The sequence below is a fragment of the Aricia agestis genome, chromosome 1 (assembly GCF_905147365.1).
Source record: "Aricia agestis chromosome 1, ilAriAges1.1, whole genome shotgun sequence".
In the NCBI taxonomy this organism is placed as follows: Eukaryota; Metazoa; Arthropoda; class Insecta; order Lepidoptera; family Lycaenidae; genus Aricia; species Aricia agestis.
In genome coordinates, this window is record NC_056406.1 from 6,216,200 (window position 1) to 6,236,738 (window position 20,539).

Sequence of the window (20,539 nt, forward strand, 5' to 3'; positions counted from 1 at the left end):
CATGTTTTTTGTAACGGGCAGTAGCAACCCACTACGCATTCCCACAATTGCATTTCTTGTGTCGCCAGGTTCGACAGTTTTAAGCGATAACAAACCACGAAAACCCTTGACCTCAGGGTCGGGACACTAAAATCTTGGGGCCCGCAAAGAAATCAATTAGAAGAATATAGCCAGATTGATAGGTAGGAAGCCAGATTGATAGCCAGATTGATAAGTAGGTAGGAACTAGGCAGTATCCAAACCCAACTAAAACCTTTTAAGATCGTATTGATTGAAAGAACTTAGCTTAATCTCTAGTAAAATACAGTGGTATAAAAACAACTCTAAAGACAACTCTATTTTCGTTTTGCAGAGCCTGCAAGACATTCAAGTATTGTGGAATTTTAATTGTAAATAAAATACTTTTTAGAGCTCAGCAATTTTAAAGCGAAGGTCGCACCGTGATTAAGTTGAGATACGGAAACCAAGTGTCAATGATTGCAGGTGTAATTTTGCCGATTCTCGTAAAGCCAGTTACACAAATGACAAATAAGTATAATTTTAACTTAATTATCTTCATTTGTCAACTGACAACAGCTGTTTCTTAATATAGTCTGCAACTACACAATTAAAACAAAATATGCACTGTTTAACTCGCAAATAGTAGTGAAATTGTTGTTGAATACTGCTGACTCACTATATCGCCTATATTGAAGTACTTTCATCATTTGTACGAACCAGTTAATACAATATTTTTATTGGCGTTTATTATATTGATGGAGGTCGTAAATGCCATTGAAGTAAGTAATGCGGCTAATCGGGCTAATATACACTTCCTTTGTACAGGAAATGTGTAAATACAGTTTACCAAACGGTATGCGCCGTACTACAGAGCGTGGGAACAATCTTAGTTACACTCTTATTCTATATTTAAGGTAACTTACAATCGTTGCTTTGCCCTTGTAAAAAAAAGTGTCGCTATTTTCTAAGACCTAAAATTGCCTTGATATTCAAAACGATCTTGAAAAACGAAAAAAAATGTTTCTAATCGCCAGCTCTTCCTCAATGTTGTTGTTTCTTTTTTCTGTTTCATACAAATGTTCATATTTTTAATTACCGTTAATGGGAATTTTTTTTTAATTTTGCTCATTACAAAAACATTTCGAGGAATAAGGTCAGTTTTTCTGTATATATACGAAAAAAATACCCATTAATTACTTATATTTTTGAACAAATATGTTTAACCTTAGTTAGACCTTCAATGGCGTTAAATTAGCAATAAATTCGACCAACATTACGTTTCGAACTTTTGGTAAGCTTCTCGTATCAGCTTTCACATAATGAGAACTTGCATTTGACGAACTAGCCATTATAAATAAGATTGAAAGGAAATTTAAAACATACTGCAGAGGTCAATTGGCCGCCGATGATGACGTCAGAGCGAAACTAAAAATTTATTGAGAAAAAACTAGCCAATGAATTTCAAAATTATTTAATTAATATTCTTAAAATACCCTATTTTAACGAACAAAAATATAAAAAGTACATGTGATTCTTTTTGAACAATGCCCATTATTAAATAATCAGTTATGTACCTTTTTTATATTGAACGTAAAAAATAACCGAATTTATCTTGTTCAATTCAAAATTATATGGTGTCGGGAAAACGGCGATCCAGTAATAATATTAATAAATAATTAGTTTATCAATAATCGAAATGAACTTTTTAGCACGCTTTTATTACTGAGGTTTTTGACAGGTGTTCGTCTTTGATTAGTTTTCTGTTTGACGTTAGCCTCTGACTAAAACCTCAAAAACGGCGGGGCTAAAATGGTCACATTTAGCAATTCCTCTCAATCAATTCAGCAAATGCATTGTCAAAACTGTCAAACTGACAAATGTCAAATCAGTACAAAAATACAGAAATAAATTGCAAGCAGAGTTGCATTTTTCGATTTTAGAAAAATGAATCATATTATGATTCATGTCATGATTCTTCAAAGCGACTATTTTAGCCCCGCTGGTCATGAAATTCAATTATTTTATTTCATTTATCTAATGGACTACAAAATAACAGCTAAATAATTTCTTCATTAGGACCGCTATGTCCATACGTTTTTGTCCGTGGATATTTGTAACGAGGAAAAATATTGAATATTAATAAAGTCGAAATGTTTATTGTATCAGTTTAACGAGGTCATAACAGTTTCTTCTATAAGCAAATAAAACTGGAATGTATTATAGAGCTCGTTTGCTTTGCGAAGATATTCGTAAATAAACAAACATTAGGTACACTTCCTTAATTTGCTAAAAAGTTTCAGAGATGTTCATCCTAGTTACTTTTTAGGGTTCCGTACCCAAAGGGTAAAAACGAGACCCTATTACTAAGACATCGATGTCTGTCCGTCTGTCTGTCTGTCTCCAGGCTGTATCTGAAGAACGGCTATAGATAGACATCTGAAATTTTCACAGATTGTATATTTCTTTTGCCGCTATAACAACAACTGCTAAAAACAAACTAAAATTATTCTTTAAGGGGGGCTCCCATACAACAAACCTAATTCTTTTGCCTTTTTTGCTCGATATCAATAATGGCAACACCTAGGCACGTAAAGTGTTCACAAAATACTCAATTGTACTTAAACTTTTATAATTAAAATAAAATAAATAATATAGAGGTACTCCCATGCAAAAAACACAATTTTAGCCTATTTTTGCTCTATAATGGTACGGAACCCTTCGTGCGCGAGTCAAACTCGCACTCGGCCGATTTTTTAAGCGCCAGGACAAAGGAATGCTTAGTTACAAGCGATCCTACTTCCTACGGACTCTGGCAACCCATTACCTTACGACAAAGAAGTTGCAACAACGCCTTTTAATGGAAAACTTCCCTCAATTTCCCTTAAACCTACAGTTTCTTAGTTCCAAACTACGCTAGCAGTGTTACCACGCTAGCAGTGTTGTCAATTTTCAAACATAATATTATGTATCTATATTCCTAAAAGCAACCGTTAATTCAAACAGATAAATTACTAGAACGAGTATGTTTAGTTTACGACGGATTTACGCAAAGCGAGGTTTCATTACACGGGAGTATTGACCTATTTCGCGAGAAACGTACGGAGTTTAGACGCAAATCGCAATAAACATACATTTTATTTCGCACACTTCTGTGGGGTATTTATTTGTTGTTTTGTCTACGATACAGGATAGAAGAAATAGAAGATATAAAGCAAGCAAGGGAAATGTTCGCTCTACACGAAATTAAAGAGCAAAATTTGCTAATGTTACAACTGCTTTGGATATCGTCGATTGCTTTGAATTTATTATTAAAATTTTAATGAAGTTAAAATTATCAACATTTTTAATTTTTAATATAAATAACTGTCAAAAACGTTTGTAACCGGTGTAAAATTCTAATTAATAAATTCGTTTATCTTTTCGTTAGAGCCGTTGATTGGTCAACGTTTTGACGTTAGCTAATCAAAAGCGCTTATAAATAAATAAATTCGTATCAAAGAACTTCAGAAACTGGGTATTAGTAAGTTATGTGTTGCTTCTATCAATTGGCCATTTTGTTTTACGACTGCCCCATATAGTGTACGTGCCATAGTCGTTGAGTCAAACACACAAATATCTAAAATATAATAAATGATGTGTTTGGCGGAGTGCGTTACGCGTAGGTTTATTTATGCGTACGCGCACGACAGTCGCCGATTTCTCGACAAATAACACAGCCATACTGACTCATCTCGTCTCGTTTAGACCTGTGCCTATCATGTTACTGGGTCTACAGCCTAATTCAATATTATTTGGTAAAGTGATACTTGCCTCTTTAGAAAATCTCTATCAAAGTTCGTGTTTTTGGTACTTAGAGATTTTGTATAGAGGTATCTGTGGATTTTGTGACTCTTATGTCCAGTTTCTGAGTTTTTTTTGTTGACAGAAATCCACATTTTAAAAGTAAATTAGTTTACGTTCTTCATGTCAGCCAATCAAAAGCGCCGGTTAATGGATAAACTTCCTCCAAAAACTAAACTAACATTAGTGTAGAGATCGCCGTCAGGATAGTTTCCATGCATATTAGTAAACAATTTCCGTTCGTTCTATTTGTAAATTAATTATTATAATAATTCGTAGAGCATTTAGAGATAATGCAGCAGTATAAAGCACTAGGGCCTAGTACTTTATACTCCTACTAGCCAAGTAACTAGGCTGTAGGCAGTAGGAACCGAACCCCGAGCGACCGAGCCATATCTCAAGTAGTACCCGCGTCCGTATCGAACACAGCACAACACGGCTCCCAGTTTTGCTCCATGCCTTTAGTAGTCATTAACTTTATGGAACATTATCGTTTACTGTACTTTGTTAACGTCCACGCAAATGTACAATTACTGTAAATAGCTATGTTTAGTGAAATATCCTTGTTTTTCGATCCTTTAGTTACTATTTTATTATGAAAGTAACTACTTCCTTTTTAATTAGTTAATAGGTTATGATTATTTTTGTGAAATCTTTGTAGCATGAAATTCACTTATCGCAGTAAAAATTTTAGAAAGAAGCTTTATTCTTCTTCATCTCATAATGTTATGGTTCTATTTTAAACCGTTGTATTTCTTCCAACATCGATATACAATTATCTAGAATGATTCATATGTACATTATATCAGTTATTTAATCAAGCGAAACATGCTTAATATTTAAGACCTTGCTGGTGTTGAATAAAGATGAAAGATATGTGAAGTAATTACACGAGCGGGTGGCCGGCCAGCCTCGCCCGAGAAACGCGGAAATGTAAACGAAAACTGATGCGGGGCAAAGGGTAAAGATGATGGATCACTTGATGAACGTCACGTGATTGATGGTTTCTTTGAAAGTGTAAGAAAAAGTGCCAATGGGAAAGGCAAATTTGGTAGAGCCTACACTATCCATATCGATACTTAATATTATAAATGCGAAATTGTGCCTGACTGTCTGTCTTTTATCTCTTCACCGCGCCCAGAGCGCCAAACCAATTTTGCTAAAATTTGGTATGGAGATACTGTGAGTCCCGGGAAAAGACAGTTTTTTTTTTAAATTAATTTAAACGTATTTTGGCGCAACGGATTTTTTTTTTTATGAAATAAGGGGGCAAACGAGCAAACGGGTCACCTGATGGAAAGCAACTTCCGTCGCCCATGGACACTCGCAGCATCAGAAGAGCTGCAGGTGCGTTGCCGGCCTTTTAAGAGGGAATAGGGTAATAGGGGAGGGTAGGGATGGGAAGGGAATTTGGGAGGGTAGGGAAGGGAATAGGGTAGGGGATTGGGCCTCCGGTAAACTCACTCACTCGGCGAAACACAGCGCTAGCGCTGTTTCACGCCGGTTTTCTGTGAGAACGTGGTATTTCTCCGGTCGAGCCGGCCCATTCGTGCCGAAGCATGGCTCTCCCACGTATAAAATTCCTGGCGTCATCGAGTTGGCACGAGTATAAAACAATGTTATGTTATAAAATGTTGATTGGCCTAATCCTCGAAATATTTTTCTAGAGAAAACCTCGTTTTCAAGAAATATAATAATATATAGACGGGCGAAAATTAATTTTGTCTTGAAAAAGTAATTTTAATAATGGATTAAGCTCCAAATGTACCAATATACCGGATTCCTTCAATCGTGTACGCTCGCTTACCTACGGCGCGGCGTAGAGCCATATTTTGTTTAGTAATTCAAAGTCGTCCTGTTATGGAATTAATTAGAACACTTCGTAATGTCCTTATGTGGAGGCCGAGGAACGTATATTCAATTGATAATTAAGTAAATAAAGAATACATAGGATAATAATATTATGTAAACTATTGACCGTTCGAGTTTTCTTTTACTTTGGTATGAGATCTCTTTAAAAGTGGAGTTGGCTCCAGCAACTTTCAGATCGTTGTTTACGGGAAATTTGATTAAATGTTTCTAATTTCCTTCTTTCAAATTTACCCTAAAATAATAAAAGTATTTTTAAAGAATAGAACTAAGTTTGTTCCAATTATTATTATCAGTCCTAAGGGCTTGCTACACCTACTGAGCAGAGTGGGGAGACAGTGCAAACAGACAATTTGATTGATCGAGAGCACTGTCTACTACGCTACTCTACTCGGTAGGTGTAGCAAGGCGCTAAAGCTTTCACTGGTGCAGGTGGTCGCCTTTAACGCTCAAGCATTAAATACTGATTTATCTCCGGTTTCCTGATAAATTAATGGATAGGCTGTAAATCTTGAGAATGACCCCAACATGCCAATAAAACAAACAGCCTTAATTTTATCTACACGAGAACACGAAGGTAAACCGTAAACAAGCGTGTAGTGAAATTCGATTTTCGTCTCCGTCTGAAACGCCCGCCGATATCTCATCACGCAATTAACTATGACCATGAGTCATGGTCATGTGATTGTCACTTTATTAGGGCTAGGTACCGCACGAGTATACGAGATAGGAAATACGCTAGCTTTTTGTCAGAGCCTGCTCAAAAAACTTCGTCTTTCCAAACGCCATATTAAATTACCAAACATTTAAACGCCACGATAAAAGGGACGATCGGCGCTAAAAGTAAATAAAGCGTCAGGCGGTTTCCTGGATAGTCGTTCCTAAATTTTGTCGATTGTGAAACTGGAAGTATTTTCAAAGCCCGCAATGAGTAATCTGAGCTCAACGGAAACGATGTTTTAGATGGTATAATGTGGAACTTCGGTGAAAAGTTTTGTGTTGACTTGGGCACCTATTATACCTCAGTGTTACAAATATTAATTTTGTTAGACGCGGCACCTAGCTACCTGAGTTGTAAGATGAGGTAATACAACGCGACAACTTATTAGTTGGCTATTTTCATTCTTCAGAGTATAAGTTTACATTTTATTAATTAATATAATTAAAGATAAAATGCTATTGTCTTTATTCTTTGTCCCCGTTCAAGCCCCGGTTTGCTAGCAAAAAAATTTGTAGTTACATACGGCATATTTTATTTTTTCAATTTCTTAGGTTTGTGGGCGGTTCCATAAATTATGTGTCGCGTTTCCAGCCGTCCATTAGCTAAATTGGGCGAAGTTTCCTGCTGTTGCTCGCCGGCTGTCGGGTTCACGTGAATTCGGCAACAGGGTCGGCCACCTGACCCCGGGGTCACAACTTTCCTTTGACCCGCAAATTACTGTCTCAACATCTTATTTGTCACGTTTTGCGCAAAGTAACGCAAACCTACGTGGTTGTACCCGCATGAAGATGTTATATGGAATTGTTTTCCGGATTTTTGAATTGAAGAAAAAAAAAGGACACCACATGTTCTTACACTAAAATGTAATATGATCCTTTTTGCTATTTATTCTCTTGATGTGGCCTGAGATCTCACACACAAACTTATTTCGTGCAAACAAGTCGCACTTATCTCTACCGTGTTAAATTGCACTGTACGTTTCCGGGAAAGAATCCAAAACTGTCAGGTCACAAATCATAAAGAGTTGAATCACGTAACGAGATGTTTTCGAGTTTAATTTAAAATGTGTATCAGTGTCGCGATCGGTATCGTCGTTCTGGCTGCGTCGCTCCTGACTCATCGGATCCTTTGGCGCTGCTCCAACGAGTCCTATTACGAACCCGGTCACCAGGGCTGCCATTGTCCCCAAAGTAACGCCTCTTTGTCTACCACAGTGTGACATGCACTTCCGTGAATTTGACTGCGATGGTGATTAATTAGGTGAACAATAAAACTTGTGTCACCTTTGTTACATGTGCTTTTTTCACGAATTTTCTCTAATGAGGCATTAGTTACTAAAGCTTCATCTGAGAATCTTTAGTAACTCTAGTTACGGTACTAAAGTTTAGTAACTAGAGTAAGTAAAGATACGCATTCTCTCGTTGAGCGGAATTTAATCTAGTCAGTCAAGTGTCGTGTTTGTAAATACTGTGATGTTTACGTATTAGCGAAAGCGCATCCTGCATTGTACCGTTCTAGCTTCTAGTGTTTACAATTAAGGTCCAGACGTTAGCATTACACTAATGTTTTTATAAGTTTTACTTTAGGTTTTAATTTAATTTACCCCCTTACTACTAAAAAGATCTAAACTCTTAAATTATAACTCTGTACTGTATATGGTATTATAGCGTTTATATTTTTATGAGTAGCACAAAATATTTTAATTTTTTATAAGTGCGTCCCTGCAGAATGCGGACCAATAAATATTAAAAAGCACCACTCCACTGACACTATTTTAATGGTCTCTCAAGCCCACGGGCCGTTAATATCCTGACTATTGTTATCTCGATGGGTTACTGTGTTTTCTTGTTTGTTGTTGTTTATATGGATTTATCGAATGAGATCATCAAGGCTTCGACGGTCGATGAAAGGCGATATTTGATTTCGTGATAAGTGTTAAATGGTTATTTGACAGGCAATTTGCTGCGGTCAGTGATGCAAGTCAGTATCCAGCTAATACGAGTGATTGGTATATTTTGATTAGGTTTGATTCTACATAATGTAATCGAAGATACTTACAACATTGCTTTTAGTATCTCGCTGGCAATTGATTTTGGCTCTCTGATCCGTTTATCGAGCACACACAGGTCAATATTATTACAGCTGCAAGTTCGGTTAATCCGTTCGTCTGGGCTTCAATCTTCATTTGTGTCGTATATTACCAGTGCCGGGGGACGGGAGATTTCGGTCGTGAAATATGATTTTGCGTTGACACATCCAATTTACCTGCGCCGTCCATCACGCAGTGTTTTATTATTTTTCACATTTTGGTCGTGATTAATCGTTTGTATGGATTGTAATGGTGAACTTAAAGTGTGGCTTGGAAAAGAGAATTCACGACTTGTAAACGTTAGTTACTTGGACAATTTCAAAGTTTGGTACATTATTTTGAATATTTGGTTGTCGTTTGTTAATGCAGGTTACCAGGACCAGAAATGATTTCCAAATTTTTAGATGCTTCTTGAAGAATGTCGTGTAGTACATCCAATGTCCTTAATCGAGTACAGTTTCGAGAATTCCATTGAGTCAGGAACTAAACAATGATAATGTCTATAGCGTATTGATGTATGCTAAAGGGACGTCCGGTGATTCAAACGGGCTTCCTGCCCTCCCATAAGGATACTTTCCGGCTATCACTCGCCTACCACTTACCATACTTAACATAGATACTAGAGATGTAGAGATTATCCTTTAGCTTGAATCTGCGTCGTAGTAATAATAAATCTTACACTACGACTAAATAGTAAAAATTCCATTTTATTTAATTAATATCAGCCATCAGCGGTATACCGTATACCTGAACTGAATCGCTCGGCAAAACTGGAAGAGCGATGGGCGCATTTGTATAATATCTACCAATAACGATGTTTCACATCTATTTTATTAGTTAATAGGATAGAATGTGATATTTTATTGTAATTAGTTTAAGTATATAAATGAATGTTGCTATAAACTGTTGATGTGCCAGTAAATAAATAAATAATAACGTAGAGTGTATTGGTGGATACTGTATTGATATCGTAGAGCGTAGCTAGTACCATTTCAGTTGACGTGTCTCCTTTTGGTCGCAATCTACCAATAATAACTCGTTTGATCACTAATCCACCCAACAATCGAACTCTGTGCACTCCCCTTGCATTTTTCTCAAGCGGTCTGAAAGTTGTGTACGGCCTATACTAGGTACATACATTACCAGATGAGCCGTGTGCACGCTGTATTAACATATCCCGCGCTAATAGACCGCATCCTGACACTAAACGACCACCTCTGGGCTCTAAAAAAGCAAAACATCATTCCACTTGTCCGACAAGTCAATTACCCAAACGAAACAGAACCTATCGCAGATACTGATATTTTTAATGTTCTTTATGAAACGTATGGGATAAGGACAAAATTCTATAAGTAAAAGATATACGGTGTAGGTCCTCTTATTAGTAAAGGGGGCTATTTTACACGTACAGCTAAGCATGAAAACTAAAATGTTGTTATTACTTACCGATAAGCATAAGCGAGATGATGATGCACCTAAAATACTTGGAGCTACTGTCAAATGTGATCAGTATTTGTAATTCGATACGTGATAGCTGTAATTTACATTGCGTTTCAAAAATGCTCAGGACTACGTGACAATTTAGGAGAAGTGCATGATTCAAATTATAACAAATTCAGCGAGAATATTAGTAATGTGGATTTCCCTATATGAGAGTCAATTAGGACGACGCGTCGTCCTAATTGACTCTCATTTGCTGGAGAAACTGAATTTTCATGTTCTTTTAACACTAATACATTTTCATTGTCCTTTACTCCCCATTTATTGGTCACGTGTTGATTCTAAGAACTAAAATTATTACTGTTCTCAATATTTGTACGCACTTATATTCATTAACTACTTGTTTGAAATTAGTTAAAATATTATGAACATTTTTATTACGTCCGTTGTCTTTGAGCAAACTTCCATTCCGGAAGTTCCGAAACCTTTACGAAGAAAACGAAGCGCAGGTGATGTTTATTGATAGGTTACGTTAGCCGTTGGTATGCATTCTAAGCTATCACCGAGCCACCAGCCAGTCTTTATCTAGAACCCGTAGGTGTAGGCTGTAGCACACCGATGACGCCTCGTCATCGTTATTCATACTCTGTCCTCCTGTTTGTAGTCGACGGATTAGTTTCGGAAGTGTAGGACGTCATTAGTGATTTAAATATAATACGTGACTATAAATAACGCTCCTAAACCGTTAGTAGGCAGTAAAACTATTTTAAGACCACTTAAACGGTTAAAAATGCAACGTATTCTGTGTAGTGCTCCATATTGAGATCCAAATGGACAGATTTTTAGATCAGTTCAACGATAAAGTCGAAGTGATAATATACGAGTGAGGAAATTCAAGATGGTCATGGAGTCCGCGCAGCCTAATGGGCGTTTTTGGCCCTTATCGCCCCGTCTGTGGCGGCGGAGCCACGAGTACTCCAAAGTCGTGTTCGAGCCGAGACGACCACCGACATCGCCGATCGAGATCAGAAAGCACCCGAGAATCGACGAGACGCCGGATCTGCTGCGTTCGAGGAGTTTCATTCAGGACAATATCAGTCTGAGCGTGGACGATACGAGATGCCTGATAGAAAATAAATTGAACGGTGACTCCAAAAAGCCGCCACTTAAAGAAACGAGAAAGCCGGAGGATGCTGTTAAACTAAGATTAAAAAAGCACAGAGAGCCCAGACCGAACAGCCTTCAGCTGCTGTTGTGTCCTTCCAGTTCGGGACATTACAGCAGCAACACCTGGAGATACACCAGAGTTCGCTCCAAAAGGTTTGTTTTGTGGTCTCTTTTTTTTTAGAGGATTGGTGATATCAGAATGATTAAGGAATCGTTCAAAGTAAGAGTAGGCCGTCTTTTAAGATGGAATTGTGGATAATTAAAGGCGCCTACATCAGCAGCCCACAGGCTTATATCATCTCCCACAAATCGTTATGTGGGTCAAAATAATGATACATAACAATATATTAGTAACGAGGGTGATATTAAAAGAATTAACTTTTTAATTTTTCAAATTCAAATTCAAATGTCTTTATTGCCATGTTGTTGATATACTCTTTCAAATTAAGTTGCAATATTACTGGTAGCTTTATAATACATATCTATAAAACTACCGATAGTAATATTCTCCAAATTCTCATAAACATTTGAATATGTTCTCAACTTTCTACAATTTTTTTCAAATGCCTAGATGTTGAGATAATAATAGGCATGGATTTTTTATATCTAACCTGTGATTAATAAATTTATAAAATATAAACGCTTTCCCTTTCTCCGGTGTCCACCTTGCACAACGCGGTGGGCGTGTGTGCGCCCACGACTGAGGCCAGACTACGGGATTAAGGCCAAGTTTATTTAATTAAGTTTCATTCATTTTTATGGGTATTTCGATATTGGATGAACATAATATAATGACCTCTTATTTTGCAATATTAAAGATTATAAGGTATATCGTATGTCGTTAAATGCCTATTAATTTTGTGGTCATTCTTCAAGCATGTAAACTAGGCGCGTGATTTTGGTTACTCATTAATCTTTGGGACGGTAATGTGAATATTTTACTAGGGATTAGGAAGTGTTTTAAAATAAAGGGTTATTTATTAACTGCTTTGGAATGACTCGTGAATTTGTGTTGTAATATTGTGAAAGGTAATTTCGCAGTTACCTACGTTACGGTACATTCACAGAAAAAAGCTTTTTAATAAAGTGTGTGCTCAAAAATTAAAGAGGAAAGACAATCAACCTCTCACGGGCGATTAAACAATTAAACCGTAGCGGAGTCACGAAAGCCTATCATCTCGGTCGATAAACACTCGATTCCGCACGGGCCCACGTGAAATTATAAACTCGCCCTCGATAAAAAGTTATGAAAGCAATCAGGGGACGTGCGAAATGAGGTTATTAATCCGCTTGTCCGTCAGCGCGAGGCAAACACCGGTTTGTAGTAAACTCTCGTATGAGGTTTCCGTAATTAGCCGACTGAAATCGCGTACGAAATGCGCCACCAAAATATATAATATTTTACTTGTATTGGCGTCTTTGCCAGTTGCTTGGCTGGGGGTAAATTTTAGGTAACTGACACGTCCGCCTCTTTTAAAATCCATTTTAAATCGATGGTTACATCAATCAATTACGGTTCTACATATTATATTATGCTCTACATACATTTTAACAAAACGTCACCTTTTTTAAAAGTAATAAAACTGCCAGACCTCTCACAAATCTTCATAAATTGTTAAAGCCTTACCCAAGCTATATCAGACCTTCTGAAAAGATGACAACGCTGTCGCTGGCGGGGTCGCCAAGTGCGAACATGCCTTTAATAATAATTTGGCGGCGTCAAGTCGTCCGTTATTATTTACGTGGATTGAATCATAGCAGACGGTTCGCCGGACGTAGCGCCATTAGCATATCCTATCCGTTCCTTTATGTGCCTCGTGAAAACGACCAATTGCTGCATGGTAGTTAAGTAAAGTCAAAAGAGAAACGATCAGAAGGTTCCTCCTCCAATAATTTGAAGATGACATCATTATTTTCTCTAATGTTCTTATGTTCAGAAAATATTCTTGCCACACCACACAATGAAGGAAGGAATGTCTGAATCGTTTGGAATCTTTACCTATGAGCATTCTACTCCCCGAAATAAAAATAATTCTTCGTTTCTCTCACATATTATGTTGGTAATGATTACGTGAGAGATGTAATATCTTCTAATGCTCAAGTGAGTTGTAGAGAATTTGTAGAGTTGTGGAACTTCTACAAAGGGAATAACATTAGGGTAACAGCAGCGTTAGTCTACGTAATTGTGTTGACTCGCAGATGCTGCGCTACATCAGCTCTGAGCTTTGACTCGTGCTTTGCCAAGCATACCAAATAATCTAGTCGTTTTCCTATTCTAGCAATTAAGAGTTACGTAGTAGAAAATAATACTTATCCTCAGTATTAGCTGTTTTTAGTAAGTGAACTGTAAAAGTAATGTGAAATTGCATAAAGCAACAATGTAGGTGATTAATTTAATTTCGAAACCTTATCTTGCTATGTCTAAATAGAGTGATTTCCTGATTATGTTTCTACACCATGTTTCGCCACTGGATCGAAGTAACGTTCGCTGACGTCACTGATTGCGATCTGCAGGTCGTCGCCTCTGCTGCACGTACTGTCCTATATACGTGAACAGTTGAACACCCATTGATAAACATCTATTTGCTGAGGCACTAAATTTCCTGAAGATCCTATCCGCTACTCCGATAGCATTTTTATGGTCTTGGGTTACGACAATCAATGAGCGCGGTTCTATCGCAATGTCCTTTTCAGTTTCATGTTATCGTTTGAAGCAAAACTTTTTACCCATGTAAAGTTAAACAAGTGATTGGTTTGTTTAAAAAACTAGAAGCTTCCTCTATCTTATTGACTATCCACATATAATTGGCCATATAAGTAAACAAACGATTAGCCGACGTGATTGTATTCTCGATGTCAGCTGTATTTACTTTGGTTCATTTACACTCGGCACACAATAACATTTTAATCTCATCAAGGCTGCGAACCAGTCCGACGTCGAAATCTTTTCCACCCACACGCCTCGTACACCCACGAATATTAACATGTTTATCGCACTGTCAACTTAATAACTATCACTTATTAGCCTTGTTACAATAAGATTGACTGATTCAATTATATGTTTATCAGTTGAAATTAATTCGTGGGAAAAGCATGTAATATGTTGCAATGTAGCTTTGGTTTATTTTAATAAATTGCTGTTCCCAACTTTAGACTTGCGTATTTCATTGCCTGCAAATTATTATTAATGCCTACGGTACCACTAAACGAGGTACTTTTGTAATTGTTTTCGCGTATTCATTACTATGCTATCGATAAAAAGGTCACGCATCATCAATACAACCAGGTAGTGAATGCCAATAATGTATTATTGTTATGGCAATTTCCGAAAATTCGTTTACAATCATACGTGCGTATAATTACATACACTTACAATTTGTACGTAATTATGTAACGACAGCTATTGTTTCTCGCAGTGAGCTGTTTACATAAATACGAAGGCCGCATTTAAACAACGCTCATTGCTTTATGCGTAAAGTTATTGTTCAATTTTTAACAATCCAATAAAACATGCGAAGTCCAGAGGAGATGCGGGATGCATGCACCGAACGCGGCCAATCGATGAAGGGGGTAGCCGGGGAGAGTGGGTGGCGCTAACTTGTGGTCTGCGGACACTGGAGCCTGCCCGGTGATAATTAAACGAGACCAATGCGTTGACCGATAGCTGCAGCGTGCCTGACATGAGAAACCATAACAATAATATATTGGGAATCGGATGTTGCGGAACCTTGAATTCAGTTATTAATTTTTTTTATGACTTTTTGGAGACCAAATAAATATAGATAGAGTTCTACGGACAATAAAGTGCGGGAAACTTTTTAATTAATGTGTAAGTCAAACTAAGTCTTTTGTCCACGTCCTACGGGATTAGACAATTTGTGTAGGACTCCTACACGAATTGTGTAATCCCTTTGGACGCTGAATGTGGCTCTTACCTCGCAGAAAAGGAATAGAGATATTTTAACAAATAAAAGTTCTGGAACATTGATCCGTCCATTTGTTCGGGCTAATCCGAAAAGCGGAATCGTTTTTCAATGTAATTAATGAATCTAGCTTAAACACATTTGGGAAGCGTTTTCTGGGTCGCTCGCGTTATTAGCAAAAGTTGTGTCTTGCCTAAATGGTTTTAGGAAGTCGTTATGACTTTCCATCTGTTTTAGCATTATTACGATCCTTCGTTGAACGTGTTTGAGAAGAGTAATAAGCACAGCTAAAACTATATTATTATTTGGAAGGTTTAACAAAAATATGGAAACATTTACAAAATTGCGATTCGATCCGTCCTACTGGTCTTTTGTCGGGTAGCCGGTAAAATCTTATCGCCGCGAAGGAAACGTCGGTGTTCGCAAAGAGTTCTGGGTTACCTCCAATTTCCAATGGATTGAACATTGTAACGAATTCGATTTGTCGTCGCTTTTAACTGAACATTGAAAATGCTTTCAAGGTATTTGTTGTACTGGTTGGCAGTAATTTTCGTGGTTCCTGATTTCTTACTTGTTATTTTATCATTACCTACAGATGTTGTGGAATAATTTGTAAGTTTCTTTATGAACATTTTCTGGACTTAGATAAATCACAGCTTTAAAACCAGTATCGTATCGATCTACAATTACTATGTATTACTCTGACCTTAAGTCTCGTTTAACTTTTTATCATTACAAGCTTTGGAATTAATGTACTTAATTGATTATTTATTGTTGACTTTTAATGTGTAGAGCGCTAGGTTTATATTGATATCACCACGGTCCCGACCGGTCTCTCCTTGTATGGGTCTACGGGCGGGTTAATTTGCACCATAAAATACCACAATTAAGACGCACTCGCTGCTGATTATAAAGTGCATCTCGAGGCATTTTTTACTATAATAATGTCCAACGAGAGTACTTTAATATGCAGTTTAATGCTACGCTTGTGCAACCTGTTTTCAAACGCAAGTGGACTTTATGATTTTTATTAGCATTGCATAAAAGCTAATTTTATGTCGCCTGTGTTAAGTGAAGTTGGAAAGTTTTACTTTTTTGTTTATTTACTTAGAATTTACCTCAATAAAACAAATTGTGAGGACTGATAACCCTAGAGACCGCTGATTTAAGGTACTGGTCACTTATCAGTGGTAATGGTAGAGCATGGGAAACTTTTGAAACTCAACTTTTACAGTTGTTTTTTTTTGGGCCAATAGCATTAAAATGTTTTTTTTTCTTGTTTCCAGCCATGAGCCGGAGGGCGGCGGTCGGTGCGGGGAGGGGCCGCTAGCTCGCGCCATGCAGCCCGCCCCGCCCGGGGGGTCGCCCAAGCGCCATCCAAACCCGCAGCCCGCGCATGGTGAGTCATTTTACCATCATCATTATCATCATCATCGTCGTCGTCATCATCTTCATCTTCTTCTTGTTCTTCATCGAAATCATCATCATCATCACTTTTATCATCATTCATCACTATTATAGCCGTTATTATTATCATCATCATAATCCATACTTACTACTTAATATTATAAAAAAATATGCGAAAGTGTGTCTGTCTGTTACATCTTCCCGCTCAAACCGCTGAGCCGTTTTTCTGGAATATATTTAGTATGGAGATACTTTGATTTCCAGGAAAGGACATAGGATACTTTTTATCTCGGAAAATGTACGGTTTCCGCGCAATAAACGAATTTTGGCGCAACGGAGCTGCGGGCATCAGCTAGTATTTAATAATTAGGTTCCTTCGCTGATACCATAATAAAAATTAAAAATAAATGTTACTAAATCTGATGTCATCGAATAACGGTAATAACTGGGGATAGATGACTTAAAAACTCGCAATGAAAAATTAATAAACTACCTACTATTGATTTTAGAACCAATATTTGGATTCTAATTTACACAGACATGAGGTAGATCTACATAAGAAACTCTCAAAACATTCCCAAGTTTACGAATCAAGCTCAACCATATAAGTTTTCGTGAAAGTTTTCGCCAGCACCCAGTTTATACGGACGTAAACAACGCGTTCGCCAGTTTATCGGCAAACTTGAGCCGGTGTAATTACTGCAAAAAGGACCGCCGATTACTCATATAATATTCATTAAGCGATTCCCATTACGTTTAATTTTATGTACGTCAACAATTCTGACCCACTGGCCGGCGGTCGCTCGATCCATTTCCAATGATTCATTAGCGACACCGACTGTAATTGTAAGTGGGCTGCGAGGTTGACGAAATGTCAGTACATCAGCTCCGACTGGTTTCACGCCGTCGACAGTGGTTGTAAGTTGTAACGTTTATAGTAGAAATGTGGGCACAGGGCATTGATACAGGCTGTGCAGTGTGCACAACTTCTTTCATAATGCAAACACCTCTCGGATAAAAAAAAACTAGATCAAAGTAGATGCTACGATGACACGGACAGATACACACACAGACAGACAAACAGACAGATAGACAGACACGTCAAACTTATAACACCAGTCTTTTTTGTCGGGGGTAAAAATAGAGGAAGCAATAGGTGCAATATCTATCTACTTATAAAGTACTTACTATTATAAGTACTTATATCGCGCCAATGTCTAATCACGATCTAAGGGTAAACAACGTAAAATGAAACGCAAAACATTGAGATTGTAAGAAAGGCTATTTCGTTGATTCTCCTAACGTACAGGATAATGTAACTTCAGGTTGTGACGAGATCTGATTCAGAGTACCGGCTAACTGACATCGGTGATCTATCAAAAGCTCGTTTGTAGAGAAAGTGATGAATGTGCGGCCGCGTGAGGTAGACCAGGCGGTAAAAAGTAGCCAGCTGGTCGCTGTCAGGTATTTATAGTGGTGACTGGTGGTAGATATCTGCGTTCAGGCATAGCCAGGATTTGACCCAACAGGACTAAAAATGAAGACTTTAATTAGAAAAATATTACGCCAATTTTTTTCGGCTGCCTTTGTGTGATTCTTTGAAATATAGCCATTAGACAATACAACTAACTTATATGGAATAGAAAGAGTCTGGAGTAAATATATTTTTAAAAATATTTTGGCAGAGTTACTGTTACACTTAACTGATTAAATAGGTTGATCCTTTTAAGGAAGTAAAATCTCGATTTTCATACAGTAAAAAGAATTAAAAGAATTTTATACAGTTAATGCAGCTATAAGGCACAGCGATCGCAAATCGCAATCATTATTATAGAGCAATTAAAATAATATCGCACAGCTCAATACAACAGACACAATTAAGTATCCGAGTTCATCGAATGCTATTGAATTAATACAATAATTTGTATGAAATTGTGTCAGAAGAGCGGAGCGGCATTTAAAGTGGAGTGGCGCCATCTGTTGTTGGATAGGGACGAAAATTGCACTTGAACATGTAATCGATAATGCAATGTTTATAATATTTACATAATTCGGCTTTCCGGAGTCGGCACATGATGGAGTATACACAAGCAATTATGAACGTGTAGAGATGTTATAGTCGACCCATGATTTTGCAAGCTATTATTATAGAATATAGGCGCATATAGTTTCGCAATCATGGTTATTCATCGCGGTCCAATGTTGAGAAGGGTCATGATAGATAAATATTTAATACGTTAATGAAACCATAAATAATTATCATGGTTTTTACAGTGAATAGACATATCCTTTGACCGCCCCTCTAGCGCGACGTATATTACCTGTTTATATTGATCGATGATGCTAAATGCACATCTGATGATGATTATGCTGATAAGGAAACAGAATGCTAAGAAATAATACAATATCGACAAGCAATAAAACTCCTGTCCATAAAATTTGCATCTTCTATATTTGAATACACTTGAATGTGATTGTGTCGTTCCCGGTATTGATAAATGTCCACTGAATTGTAATTTTATATTTTGCATCGGAATTAGTAAGCGTGTCAAATAATCAAATTCGAATTTCCCGTAATTGTACATTTGTATGCGCGACAATTATTGTACAGTTGAAAATACTTTGGCGTAGCTGCAATGACATTAATTCTGCGTGTAAAATTTATATCAGATCGATCAAAAGTTGAGGAAACGTTTTTATTTTATTTAAGCTGCTGGCTTAGTATTTTGTAGAAATAATCTAGTGGTGGTCATACCTAAGCCCGTACGTATAAATTCTTTCGGGTGTGCAGTATTTCTAAATCGACTGTAACATTGATTTGTAAACATGATCGTTGGAAAATGGGTAACATAGGATTCCTGACCGATAGTACTACAAGTTTCCTTAAACCACCTGCAGGTATAGGACATCTTTACGTCAGTTCGTTAGAATCCATCAATATTCATTTGGTGCTGATCGTACGTAGAACGACACTTGACACTAATAGTTAATTCCCCTGCGTATGCGCCGTACATGGTGAGGTGAGCTGGTCACTCATTATCGGAAAACACCTGCGAGGAATTAATTAACGAGGTGTGTTTGACACGATAGAGATATTTATTGAGCTCCTCTGAAGAATCACCGAGCTTTGTAGTTTCTTGTTATCTACTATAGAGCCTACAACGAACCATATAAGAAACGTTGGATGCAGCATTTCATGCTTATGTGGGTAAAAAGTCGTATATGTTCTGAGACATCCAGACCCAATCAGATTATTCGGTTTGTGAGCGTAGGAACGGTACTATAATATATAGATATAATACGAGAGACTCATAAGATTCTCATGGGCAGCACTGACATCAGGGCCTACCTACCATTTAAAAAAGTCCTATAATCGTACAAACTTTTTAAATTGATAATTCATAATTATTGTATGTTGTCAATAGCGGCGTCGGACGCGTCGACGCTGAAGGTGCACCTGCCGAATGGCGGGTTCAACGTGGTACGGGCAAGCGCGGACGAAGACGTGCGCGCCGTGCTGCGCCTGCTCGCCGCGCGCCTCGCCACCGGCGACCGCGTCTACGCAGCATGCTACGCCATGCGCGCGCGCAGGCTTACCACCGGGAAGGTAGAGTTTTTTTTATTTAATTTTTATGCAAAGGGTATGCCTAATTCCTGGCCAACATACTTGTCATGCCTACCTTAAAGTTTCATAGGCTTAAGATCTTAAATGATAAGTAGAATAGAGGGTTAGATATCTCTGGTATTTGATCTCGTTTTAGCTATAAGCTTTTATGGAGCTCAGTAGTTACAGTAATTAAGCTACAAAGACAAGTATAGATGAGACCTACGCCGTCTAGCTTTGTTTGGCTAATACAGATATATGCATAATTCAGAAAGTTGAACATGAAGTTCTACATTATTTAGAAGTCTTGCTCAACCATTTGGTTGAGCAAGACTGCTGCTATCGACAAGGTGACAGGCAGGCGCGGTTGCAGCCTGAAATTTAGGGGGGGGGGGGGGGGTTACTACACTAATTTATATATTTTTTTCTGCGCCCTCGGATGGTTCTGGGTTGACAGCTTTCTAAGGTCGGACTCAGTG

General features: G+C 37.6%; 1 protein-coding gene across 9 annotated transcripts in view; it reads left to right on the plus strand.

The window, feature by feature from the left end:
- The window catches only part of LOC121734303 (focal adhesion kinase 1), a 126,347-nt gene that overhangs the window by 89,416 nt on the left and 16,392 nt on the right, over window positions 1–20,539 (plus strand). For 5 of the 9 annotated variants that reach the window (XM_042124881.1, XM_042124889.1, XM_042124876.1 and 2 more), the window contains 2 exons: window positions 16,336–16,448; window positions 19,882–20,063. In XM_042124881.1, coding sequence (XP_041980815.1) covers window positions 16,336–16,448; window positions 19,882–20,063 — 295 coding nt within the window. Of the gene's footprint in view, window positions 1–10,558; window positions 11,280–16,335; window positions 16,449–19,881; window positions 20,064–20,539 lie in introns of those variants that run through there. The other 4 variants (XM_042124831.1, XM_042124854.1, XM_042124847.1 and 1 more) reach the window with 3 other exon arrangements.